Here is a 13,767-nt window from a genome sequence, read left to right as displayed (position 1 = left end):
GTGGAAATATAAAAAACGATTTTTTTTTTTTTTTGGCTTCACCCAAGTGTCCGAAACAAAATCACATTTCCTCGTTAACAAATGTCTCTCTGGCTGTGTCAGTACTTTTTCTTGGGCAATTGTGTGTATGTATGTGCGAGTTTCCCTTCTGTTACTAGCCCTTCATTTCACGGTCCGGCACCCCCGCATGAATCCTTTTCCTTGGGCTCATTATCAGAGACGTTCCACGAACATCCTGGCAGAATGCGGGAAGAGGCAAACTGATTATTCTGGGGAGGGTCAACGACGACGTTGTGACTTTTTGGTTGTTTTGTTTTGCGCATTCGGGACTTGAGATGTCCCAGATTTGATGGGAAATACGACCTGATTGCGTTATTTTTTGAGGAAAAACTTTAAAATGTAGTATTTTGAAGTAGAAACTTCTTGGCTGTCATTGATGGAGATTGATGTCCAATCTTAATATTCTGCTTTAAAAAAAAGTGCTAAAAAAATACTATATTGAAAAAATTCTATAAATTCGACCAAAAACTGCAAAAACATCTTTTTAATCCGATTTCTTCGATAAAGGATAAAACATTCACTGTACTTTCATTTTATACATTTGTTTGCAGTGCATTTATATTTAACTAAAGAGAAAGTACTTCAAAAATTTTTTTTACAAAAACTTCTATTTTCTTTTCTTACTTGAATGTATTTAATTAAAAAAGGTAAATGTCAATATCCCCTAATTACCGTAGTAGTACATTTTTTAACTTTTACAATTCAGTCATTTTCTATAAAGTAAATCCAAAAGCTAAATATTTTTAAAAAATATCCATTTTAAGAAATATTTGTATATATTATATATAAAAAAATGATATTTTTAATCTCTCACTTATATAGATGACATTTTTAGTTGTGTACTTGTTTAAATTGTCACATAATTTAAATATCTTTCACATTAATATTAGAATTTTTTTTTAAAAACATTAAAATATTTGATTATTCATCAATTTATTCCCCGTAATTTTAATATTAAATGTGACTAAAAATAAACTTGAAATATTTAACTATTCATCAATGTATTCCTAGTAATTTTAATATTAATAGTGATTATGATGATAATGATTCCTGTATAAGAACTTAATCCTCCTAATAAAGCCAGTTTCCAATTTACATTTTTTTAGCTACTTGCCCTTCACAGCCAATCAATAAATTGAACACCTATGGTCGCCAATGGCCCCCATGCGCGTTAATTTTTCTTGTCCATCGATGATCTCGAGAACATCTGCGTGCTCATCTGTTGCCATCTTTTTCTATCCTCACCGGAGTGTCCTATCGTCTGTTCTTGGCAGGCTGGAGTGCACACAGCGGCGAATTTGAGCACCTGCCGGAAAACATTACGGTTCTCCAAGGCGAAAGCGTCACATTGAGGTGAGTCTTGACTTCGTACACCTGCGCCCGCTAATTACGTTTGGAAAACCTTTTCGTCTTGACACGCACACAGGAATACCGTATTTTCACGACTATAAGGCGCACTTAAAAGTCTTAAATTTTCTCCTAAATAGACAGTGCGCCTTATAATACAGTGTGCCTTATAATACAGTGCGCCTTATAATACAGTGCGCCTTATAATACAGTGCGCCATACAATACAGTGCGCCATACAATACAGTGCGCCTTATAATACAGTGCGCCTTATAATACAATGCGCCTTATAATACAATGCGCCTTATAATACAGTGCGCCTTATAATACAATGCACCTTATAATACAATGCGCCTTATATATGGAAAAGATGTCATTCATTGAGGGTGCGCCTTATAATGCGGTGCGCATTATAGTCGTGAAAATACGGTACACAAATACACAAATACACATAATCAAATCACTACATGACTAGCCAATCATCTGTCATGGCCGCCATTGCCAGTCAGCCCACTTTGCGACATATTCTTTAACTTTGTTCAAAAAGCATTTTGTACAATCTAATAAAATATTTTAAAAAAGCTAAAATAAAAATTGTGCTAGTTCTATAAAAAACAGAATATTCAGGGCTTTTAATCCAGTTCTTTTAAACAAAAAAATCTAAATATTAGACCTAATATCTAGTTAATGTTAAAGCAGCCCCCGAACCAACCATACCCATACACACCCTTAGCCTAACTGTAGCTATGATTGGTTGTCCTTTCTCTCATCTTTCCCTGTAATTGGCTGGCCACTGATTCCAGTTTTCCACCACCTGGATCCAGTAATTGGGTGATCTAAGCTAACCCATGTCAAAATGTATAAATGAATCGAGTATTGTTAGTAAAAATTCCAAGCCTGCTCTCTAGAAAATTCAATTTTCAAAGTATTGATTAAATACCTCATAAATATATACTACTTTGATCCAAAAAAAAATCCTTTTTGTTGCTATGTTTAGGTTTATTTTTCACCTCGTTAGCCAATCGACATGCTTTGACCCAAATGACTCCGTGTAATATTACTCATCAAGCTTTTACGACTTCACGAGTAGCAATCAAATAACCTCTTTTGTAATCAAAAGTGTGTTTTATGCATACCAGCCAGCCTGCGGCTGACAAACAAAACACAAAAGTGCTTTATAAATAAACTTCCACTTCAATGTAAATCACTTTTCTCTTTTTTTTTTGCCCGAGTGGCTGAAATTCTTTTATATCTTTATTTTTTTTCTTCCTCTTCTACTCCAGACGAAGCCGTTTGATGCGGGCCATTAAGACGAAGTCACATTTGATGTTATTATGCTTCTCATTTCCTCTGGGCTCCAAGTGCTGCTGTAGCAGTAGTAGACGTGATTAAGTTTAAAATTAGATTAATACGCCATTTGTACACTGATTTTTATGACAGAATTACTGGCATAGATGCTTGTCAGTGCATCTGCAAGACAAGTATCAACTTGGAGACTATTTATGTTGAAGGAAGTTTGATTTCATGAAGTTTTGGAAGGTTATTGCAAAGAGCAAAACAATTTAAATTGTGAGAGTCGAATAATGTCAAAAGAAACTCCAATCTTACAAATTATTTTTGAAATTAAACATAATATATTTGTTTTTAATGGGTCCTAATGAATTAGAGCCACAGTATATTCATGGTCACAATCACATACCTGGCAACCTATACGTTTTTTTCTGTATTTTATGTATTTTATACGTTTTTCGATCATTTCAAATTGTGTATTGATTTTTTTTTTTTAAACATACATTTTCTTGTAAAACTGATCTTGGTTTACCAATTTCGGCTCTAATCCGAATCATCAATGCCATTTTACTATATAACTATAGCGCGTCAGCAAGCAATGTACACAGACAGTCACGCTGTCAGCTTCAGATAGCGACTTCTACAGAATCTTGAATTTATTGCAGCCAAACGCGCCGATTAATTGAGTACCCCGTCTATTTTGGGGAAAATTTTAAACGTTTAAGTGCGACCTATGTGAGTAAAAATTTGTTCCGTTGTTTGTACGTTTTTTAGCGCTTAATAAGGGGAATTGATATCATTAATGTTTAATAACATCAATAAATTAATGTATAAAATGTATTATTTATTGTACTATAGTATAATTAATGTATAAAATAGAATAGATAAAAATTAAAAATAAAATATATCTATAAAAAGTATTTTTATAGTATGATAGTATAATTTATGAAATTGATAAAAATTTAAAATAAAATTAATGTATAAAATGTATTATTTATAGTATTATAGTTTAAAGTATGAAATAGATAAAAAATAAAAAATAAATTAATCTATAAAATGTATTGTTTATAGTATAATAATGTAATAAATGTAATAATGTATAAAATAAAATTGATAAAAATTAAAAAATTACATGTTTTTTATAGTATTATAGTATCATATAGTATAATTAATGTATTCATTTAATAAAAACAATAATAACAAGAGCATTTGGCCGAGATTGACAGTTATGTAATCATACTGCCATGCAATGGGAGTCGAGCCCACGGCTTTCTGCAGTGAAGTCGCCAGAATGATCAACTAGAAATAAAAACGCATCTAAAATAATCTAAGCTCACGTCAAATCAAGAAGATAAATATACCCCAAACCATTTCTAGCATAAAAACAGATAAAATCAGTAGATGGATCTCAAGCAAATATCAGTCAGTCACAAGAATTTTCACTTAATCATCTTAAACATGTCAAGGTACCACTGTACACATCTCTATAATAACTTTGAATACTTCCTAAACAAACCTGATTTACAGTTAGTGTACTCCTCAACACATACAAAGGTATTCATCAGCATAACATGAAATGAATAGATGAGCATAGACAGTGTAAAGCTAGGGTAACATGAATCACACGTTATTCACGGACAATCTATTTTTTTTTTCAAATTAACAATTGAACACAATTCAACAGATTCTTTTTTGGCATGATTTGTTGTGAAACCACTCGAGGCGGAGGCAGTGGATATGCGTCAGTGTCGTCATTGTCATGGCGGCGGTGGCGGCGGCGTACCGACGCCAACGCACAACAAGCTCAAGGCCGGCAGGAAATCTAGTGAATCTTTGTGTTTATTTAACAAGAAGTACTGAGGCTAAAAAAAAGAAAGGCTTGACAAGACCGAAGTAACAAAGAGAAAGACGCAGGTGGGATGAAGGCATGCGAGGGCAGACGTGAAAACCAGGAAACCGACGTGAAAGACGAGGCTGGGTGATATAGAAAAACATCTAGAGGGAACATTTAGAAAGGAACTGACAAGTTGTGTTCAGAAAACATGAGGTTTTTGACAATGGAACGTGTTATGAAAACTCATGGAACTTTGAGATGGGTTAGAAATATTGTGGTTGAGTTGTAATATGAATGCGGTAGTGGAAATATGATAGTATTTTTATTTAAATGGGTGGATTTTGAGTAAATTTATCGGGTGGTAAGGCCATTTTTTGGGAGATTTTATGAGGGATGGATTGTTTTTGATATATGTTTTGATATTTTTTTTAAAAATCTTATTAAAAGGACTGGAGCAAAGTAGCTGGGTATGAAAGTTTTTTTTATAGATCTAAAATAATGTTGATTTGAGCTTTTTTTTTTAAAGAAAATATTTTTTTGCGTTCATTATTAAAGTGGAAAATGGGCTGGACCATTTTGGATATATTTTTTTTAATAAATGGATTAAATGAACTGGATTAAAGACTCAGAATATTCTTTTTTTATAGATCTAAAACAATGTTTATTTTAGTTTTTTTAAAATATATTTTTAGATTTTACAAAATGCTTTTTGAACTAAATTCACGCAAAAAAATGATTAAAAAATTGCAATTATTCAATTAAAAGGGGGAAAATTTGGAAATATAATATAAATCTATAATCTTCATGTTGAATTTGACCCAAAAACAGAAAGTCGGCACTCATGATTTACTTTTTCGGGCCGCACAAATTGATGCGGCGGGCCAGAGTTGGCCCCCGGGCCGCCACTTTGACACCATGCTATAATTTGCTATATTAGTCAATTGTGTTTATGATGCAATATCTTGTATAAAATAAAAAAATTGTCTTTATAGTTGTCGGATCCACGAGGAAGTGACACACAAGGCATGGCTGAACCGCTCCAACATTTTGTTTGCGGGAAGCGACAAATGGTCGCTGGACAAACGCGTCACTTTGGTCAACAGCAACAACAGCGACTTCTCGGTCCACATTGAAAATGTGCGAGTGAGCGACGAAGGGACGTACACGTGTACATTCCAGGCCAACCACATGCCACACATCGCCCACGTCTACCTCATTGTGCAAGGTAAGAATTTTCACTTATTTTTTTTAGTATGTTGTAGAATGTAAAGAAATCAAGACAAAAATGTGGACTACTGATTCATATTTTAAACCAATAGGTTTTAGAAATTTTTATTATGGGATTTAAACCAGTTTTGGGAAATATTTATTTTTTATATTTTTATATATTTAATTTATATATTTTTATATATTTAATTTATATATTTTTATATATTTAATTTATATATTTTTATATATTTTTTTAATATTTAGATTTTTTTTAATAAATGGATTAAATGAACTGGATTAAAGTTCCTGAATATTCCATTTTTTATTTATTATTTTATTTTATTTTTATATTTTTATTTTGTATATTTTTATATATTTATGTTATATATTTTTATATATTTATTTTATATATTTTTATATATTTATTTTACATATATTTATATATTTTTTTAATAATTCGATTTTTTTTTATAAATGAACTGGATTAAAGATCCTGAATATTCAGTTTTTTATTTATCTAAAACAATGTTTATTTGAGCTTTTTTTTTTAGTATATTTTTAAATTTTAAATTCAACCACTAATCGGCAAACCGTTCCAAAAATATCTTTTATTGCATAATTTGAAGAGTTCTAGATCTGTGTGAGTCTTTATAAATGATTTTTGAAAACATTTTGTCATTGAATTAGTGTGGAAAAAAAATGTAAAAATAACCTATAATATTTTCTCCCGCTTTTATCTTATTGTGAAAGGTCAACCTAGGTTTTCCCTCTCAAGTGCCACATCTGCCAAATGACTTAATTACGTGTTCTGTCGATTGGCCGGGCGGGATTGATACCACGAAAGCAATCAGGCGTTTTCATGGTTGACTCAATTTGCCTTTTCCTGGTAAATCGTACCTAACAAGTCCTCATGGCATTTTAAAATGAGAGTCAAGTTATGTGAATATAGTCTTGGATTCATTAGGATTCCCATGAAAAGCAGCCAAAATAAAAGATAGGCTAATAGTGCAGGTGCTGGTTGACAAAGTGGACGAATGAGAGGCTTTTTCTCACTTAGCTGCCGTTGAATTGGTCGACTTGTCTTGATTTAGGAAGTCAGGCAGATTAGAAGTGAGCTGAAAGCCGCATGGAGCCCGGGGTTGCCTCTGCTGGGAAAAATGCTGCAAAAATGTCGCAGCAGGGTAAAGTGATCGCCGATTAGCGCTGGGAAAACAACATCTAAACCAAGCATCCATATCCAAAGGAGACACATTTTGTACCTACTGCTAAAATTGGCATGAAATGATTGTGTTGAACATGAATAATTTAATTGGTATATTTTCTCTTTCTATTTAAACAAAATACAACGATGTTTCCCCTTTTTTTTATTGAAATATTTTTTAGATCCAAAATCAAAGCGATAATTTACTGTTGAAAGACTCAAAAGGTACAAATTAGTACATATTATAAACAATAAATGATTTGTCGATCATCCAAAAAAATCAGTCAATTCATTAGTCGATTAATTGTGGCATCCCAGTTTATGAAATCATAACTAAACGTGACCTGAGACAAAAATGAATTTAATACCCTTGCTGGAAACCAATCAGGTATTTGCTCTCATCCCTGCACATTTGAAATATGTCTCTGATTGTAAATCATACAATGGAAAATAAAAGAAAAACATTTACTATATTTTCTCGCATATACGCCATATTTATAGCAAAAAAATCAAAGGTACGGCTTATATGCGCACAAATTTGACTTGACATGCACAAAACTACAAGGCGACAGACAAAACTGGTACTCGGACGTTTGGTCGCCGGACGTTTGGTCGCCTGGACGTTTGGTCACTCGGACGTTTGGTCGCCTGGATGTTTGTTCGCCTGAATGTTTGGTCGCCTGGATGTTTGGTCGCCCGGACGTTTTGGTCGCCCGGACGTTTTGGTCGCCCGGACGTTTTGGTCGCCCGGACGTTTTGGTCGCCCGGACGTTTTGGTCGCCCGGACGTTTTGGTCGCCCGGACGTTTTGGTCGCCCGGACGTTTTGGTCGCCCGGACGTTTGGTAGCCCGGACGTTTGGTCGCCCGGACGTTTGGTCGCCCGGACGTTTGGTCGCCCGGACGTTTGACATGAGAGTTTACTATTGAAATCTGCTCTCAAAATTATATTCATGAGAGAGGTTTAATATCTAAATAGCTACTGTTGAAACCAGTCATTTATTTCAAAATAGAGAAAATATAAACAGACATAACGCCAAACAACATTTATTTTGACTTCTATGAATCAAATTCAAGAAAAAACTCACTTATACTTGAATATGCAGGTAAAAATTATGAATCAGGGGCGGTTTATACGAGAGAAATCATAAAATACAACAATTTTAAGGGTAGTCAATACCCAAAAAAATACGATAATGTGAAATCCAACCTCAGCTCCAGGAACCCTAACTCACATCTGCTCGTTTTTAAAGATCGCAGGCTTTTTCAGTCGCTAACGACTTCTGAAAAAAACTCTAATCGCCCTAAAAGCACAGAATGTCTTTGCAGCTGACAGGTGGCAGCGAGCTGCTGACTGACGCGTCTTTTGCAAGCAAATAATCTTGTCTGGCGGCTAACTCGTAACTTGGCGCTTGGCATAGAGCACCCAACCTATTGTTTGTGTATATGCATATATAATTGTATATTTACTATGCGTTGGTTGAGCCGATTGCTGCAATTGTAGAGTTTGTTTGTAGCGGCGTCTCGTCGCCGCGGCTGTTGTTGGCGACGACCTGGCAAGTTGCAAGAGAAATGATAGCCGCGGCGGAGCCAAGCTCATTAAAAACAATGATAATGGCCCGTTTAAATTCAAGGGCCGTCTCGTTATCAATTTAAGTAGGAGCGCTACGCGGTTAAACGGGTTTGTTGTCGTCAAGTTGCTTGATCAAGAAGAAATTGACACTTTTGATCAATTTTTCTGTTGAAATTTGCATCTCTTGAGTTATAACATATTAGCTTTTGGCACTGATATCGTAAAGCTAACACAATAATTGACGATACTGTCAGTAGTTTGGAAATTTGCTCTTAATTTTTTGTCGATTTTTAATTTTGGGGTTTTTTTGACTTAAATTGGACGGGCACTATTGTTGAGGATCTTTATTGTTCAATTTGGGTTTTTTAATTTTAGCATTAATTACCTCTTGAAAATGATATGATTGCTCAAACTTGGATTTTGTTTGTTAAAATATGTATTTGTGATTTCCGCAGTACCAGCCCGAATTGTCAACATTTCCTCGGACGTGTCGGTGAATGAGGGTGAAAATGTTAACCTCTTCTGTCTGGCTGTGGGCCGACCCGAACCCACCATCACCTGGAAGGACCAAAAATGTAAGTACCACAACTATTTTAAAGTGACAGACACCACCTAGTATGAATGACCTTCATCTATAACCCCATTCCTCAAAGTATTTAAATAACAAATGTGGGAAAATCTTCGTTAAACACAAAAAAATATGACTGCACTTATTAGTGCAGCCATTTTATGCTGTCAAGTTATCAATCATAAGTATAAATGACATCACAAGGAAGGGTAAACAAATTGGGGAGCTTCCTTTTGATTGGTTGAAAAAAAAGCACCATCATTGATCAAATGATTGCTAATTTTAATTTACTTATTGTAAATAAGGATTTTTAAAAGGCCACCCACAAGAAAATAGTTCATTTTTATTTTTTAGCCTGTATTGGCAGAAATGAGCATGGTGATTTTCAACCATTTTAGTAACCATGGTAAATTCAGGATGAAATTAACAGTTTAGGCATGTTTTCACGTTTCATGTATTTATTTATTTTTCATTCCGTTTATCCTCACAAGGGTTGCAGGGGTGCTAGAGCCTATCCATCTATAGTCAGTAGGTGGGGGACACCTTAAACTCACATGGTCTAATGAGACAAACATTCACGCTCATACGTAGCGACAATTTAGCATGTTCAGCCAGTTAGCCTAACATTTAGGATTTTGGGATTTGGGAGGAAACCAGAGTACCCACTAAAAACCCACTCAAGCATCAGGAGAAAATGATGTATATAGATAATTTCATTAATATCTGAAATCCCTTATCAAATTAATCAATCAATCAAACATGCAACTCACAACTGTGAAACAAACGTGCTAACCGCCGAGCATTTTACAAAAAAACTTGAATATTATACCAAATCCGCTTTAAAATTAACTTGTTATATGTTAATTATTATTCTTATGTACATCAATCTTGGTTCTATTCAATTATTAAAAAGTTCCCATTTTATTTATCACCCAATATTTCATATTTGGCCAATATTTGGCGCATTATAATCCCCTTTTTAAAGCCTGCTGCTTAATACGTCCTCTTCCATCTTTCAAATCCACACAGCCTTATTTTGCCCTCGTCCTGTTGTTTTGTCCCAAATAACCGCTCATTACCCATGATTATCCCCGCCGCGCGGCCCGTAATCATCGGCATCTGTCTTCATCGGGGGGCCACGTCAAGCGGCGTGGTGCTGCCAACTGAAGTTAACCGCCACTTTTGGAACTTCACAGGGGGGCTATTTTTAACCCCACCCACCCAATGCCAATGTTTGAGGGTGGTCAGCACTAGCGTGTGGTTCATAAATGGCCACTGATTAGATTTGATAGGGACTGGATGTATGCCTCTTTTGGTCTGTCACTATTAATGTCTGCCGGTGAGTTAGCATCATAGAGTGGCTTTCAAATGGAATGCTGCTTCTCTCTCATCTGTTTAGTGCAATATAATGAGGCGCAATGTTGTATTGCATAGTCACTTTCAGTCTATTTTTATCACTCTGATGTTTCCAACAAACGACTTTACGCCATACCTGTCAACTTATACAGTTTTTTGATCATTTCAAATTGTGTCTGCAGTATAATAACGTCTATATGGGATTTTTTAAAGTATTTTTTTTGGAAAAATTGAGTATTGGAAGGTTATTGCAAAGAGCAAATGTTTTTAAATTGTGAGAGTTGAAAGCAGGTTAGAAGTAGCTTAAAAAATCCAATCTTATGAATATTTTAAAAAATTAAATGTAATTTATTTGTTTTTAATGGTCCTTGATGAATTTGAGACAAAGAGCTACAGTATATGTATGGTCACAATGACATACCTGGCAACCTATACGTTTTTCCTGTATTTTATACGTTTTTCGATTATTTTAAATTATGTACGGGATTTTTTTTTTTAAACATATTTTTTTTGTAAAACTGATCCTGTTTTCCCCATTTCGGCTCAAATTCGGATCATCAATGCCATTTCACTATATAAATATAGCATGTCAGCAAGCAATGTACCCATACAGCGACATCTACATTTCGGCTGTAATCCGAATCATCTCATTCGCTAATAACAGACCAAAATGTCATCGTCCATTGCTAATGTTGTCAAGCTTAACAAATTCCCCTTTCACCCATCCATCTTTTTACTTTATAAATATATTGCATCAGCAAGCAATGTACCCAGACAGTAAATCTTTCAGTGTAATGCATTGACATCTACAGAATTTTTAATTTAGTTTATATTCTGAGTGGGCACCATGTCTATTTTGTAGCAAATATTAGACTTTTAAGTGCGCCCTATGTGAGTGAAATGTGTCGTGTAGTATTTTACGTTTTTTTTTCTTAATCGTGAAAGTTCTTGCGTAGAAACTGTCTTTGAATCTGTTTGTCTTGGCTGTTAAGGCTGTGTAGCCCCTGTCATCTGTTTAGTGCGATATAAAGTGACATAATTCCAAGAATTATGCATTTTTCTTGGTTTTTGACGATCCAAATCGCCGACTGCTTAATTCTTCGCAATCTTTTCTCTTTAGTTTTTTTTTCTTACTTTTAAAGCTCATCCTTCACTTCAAAAAAACACAGTCCTCTGCTCCAGAGTTATGCGTGAGAAAAACTTTGAATCTGGCAAGGATTATTTTCTTAAACTTGTCCAACATTTGATCTGCTGTGATAATTAGCTGTTTGCCTCCGAGCAGACGAAAGAAGTTGCGAGCAGAGCCTGTTTTTTAATTCCAACGCCGGCAGCCGATGAGATGCGGCGAGTGCAACGGCGCTGCACTGTAGATCACTGGGACAAGCAGCAGTAAATAGGTCAGTGCGTACAACCACTGAACTCCACGTAATTAGGCTCTTAGGGCAAAGGATGTGCAACCTACTCCCCTCTTCTTGCTTGCGATTGGGATTCCCTACCGATGATGTCTGCAAAAGTCAGCTTTTAATTTGTTTTGGAATGCTACAAATTGGCTTGCCAACCTTCAAGACAATAATATGAATTCTGCAAAAATACACTTGGAATTTGTTTGCCAATGTTTTTCCTAATCAAGCAGTGAATTTTGCTTGATGAGAGTTTTTTTCACTGTTTTGATGTGAAGAGCAGCACGGTGGTTGAGTGGTTAGCGTTTCTGCTTTATGGTTCTGTCTCAGTTAAGTTTTCGGGTTCTTACCAACATCCCAAAAACATGGTAGGTCGGTTGAACGCTGAAAAATGTCCTGAAGTATGAGTATAAGTGAGTATGATTAGTTGTTTGTCTCCTAGTGCCCTGTGATTGGTTGGCAACCTATTCTGGGTATTCTTAGGCTCCAGATTGAAAATTATTGTTGTTTTTATACCTACTTGTGTCATCTAAATATGAACCTAGTTAATTCAGGTTTGGGTGGTTCGGTGGACGAGTGGATTGACGCGTTGGCCTTGCAGTTCTGAGATCGAAGGTTCAAGCTTAATTTTGATTTTCCTGTGTGGAGTTTGCATGTTCTCCCTGGACTGGCGTGGGTTTTACCCTCATCCCAAAAATATGTATGCTAGGCTAGCTGGTTGAAAACTCTAAATTACCCTTAGCTATGATTGGTTGTCCTTTGTCTCCTTGTGTCTTGCGATTGGCTGCCCACTAATTCAGGGTGTCCGTATTTAGCTGCTCCCCCAACCCTTGTGAGGATAAGCAATACACAAAATGAATGAATAATTCAAGTTTAGGTATCTAAAAAAGAACTAGACTGACAGTTAATAGGCAGGCTGGCTCTTCTAACAAGGTTTCCCCCCGTTTTTTTCAGGGAGTTGGCAAGCCTAATGTTGGTGGTGGTAGTAGTAGTCGTAATAGTAGTCGTAGTAGCAGCAGTAGTAGCAGCAGCAGTAGTAGCATTAGTAGAAGTGGCGGTGGTAGTAGTAGCAGTAGTAGCAGTAGTAGCAGCAGTAGTAGTAGTTGTGTTATACATCCACTAGATAGAGCTGTAGTAATGGTTAATTATTATACAAAAAGTAGATGGAGCTGTGCTAAAGGGAATTTCACACAATGATTAACCAATATTGATACACATACAAGGCGCACCAGATTTAAAGGCGCACCGCCAATTTTTGAGAAAAAAGTCTTTTAGTTGCGCTTTATAGTGCAAAAAAATAGGATAGTCTGAATAACTCCTGCAAATAGACTGTTTTTGCAAAATAGCTAACATTAGTCCATGAAAACGCCATGTTTTCGAATACCAATTGAGCTCCAGACCGTCGCAAACAAGCCGTACAAACAACACCTGAGTCGTTACAGTACACGCCGTTCCCTGGCCAGTATGGATATATCAAACAGCTGGAACATCCCCGCACACACCCACCATGACACACTCACACATACATTACCAGCGGCGAACATTTGTCCTCACTCGCACGCCGACAGCGTTTCTCCTCTGTCAGCAATAATCTTCCTCCCCCTCCCTCGTCTTCTCGCCACCCCCCCCCCCTCCCCCCTGTTACATCCCCCGCGCCAACCCGTTAGCTCTCTGGAGATAGCGACCGCATTGCTATTCCGATAGAGTGTCTGCAAGCCGCCATCAATTGCCTGTGACTTGAGGGGCCAGTGGAGGAGAAAGAAGGGTGGACAAGCCCACGGAGACGGCAAGAAACCAGCAGCCATCACTTCCTATTATTCACTGGCTTCATTCAAACTCAACAGATGGGTGTTGGGAGGGTGGATTTAGTTCTGCGGTGTTGCTTTGGAGGTCACTTATTTTGGTTAAAAAAAAAACTACTGTATTTTCACGA

The 13,767-nt window shown here is 36.0% G+C and overlaps 1 protein-coding gene across 1 annotated transcript in view; it reads left to right on the top strand.

The window, feature by feature from the left end:
* The window catches only part of iglon5 (IgLON family member 5), a 147,497-nt gene that overhangs the window by 120,071 nt on the left and 13,659 nt on the right, over positions 1 to 13,767 (top strand). The window contains exons 3-5 of the mRNA XM_077721482.1: positions 1,335 to 1,413; positions 5,523 to 5,755; positions 8,966 to 9,085. Of these exons, the coding sequence (XP_077577608.1) occupies positions 1,335 to 1,413; positions 5,523 to 5,755; positions 8,966 to 9,085 (432 nt within the window). The remainder of the gene's footprint in view (positions 1 to 1,334; positions 1,414 to 5,522; positions 5,756 to 8,965; positions 9,086 to 13,767) is intronic.

Source organism: Stigmatopora nigra, chromosome 7, assembly GCF_051989575.1.
Source record: "Stigmatopora nigra isolate UIUO_SnigA chromosome 7, RoL_Snig_1.1, whole genome shotgun sequence".
Taxonomy (NCBI): domain Eukaryota; kingdom Metazoa; phylum Chordata; class Actinopteri; order Syngnathiformes; family Syngnathidae; genus Stigmatopora; species Stigmatopora nigra.
The sequence above is the reverse complement of the archived record's forward strand: the minus strand, read 5'-3'. Positions and strand labels throughout refer to the sequence as shown.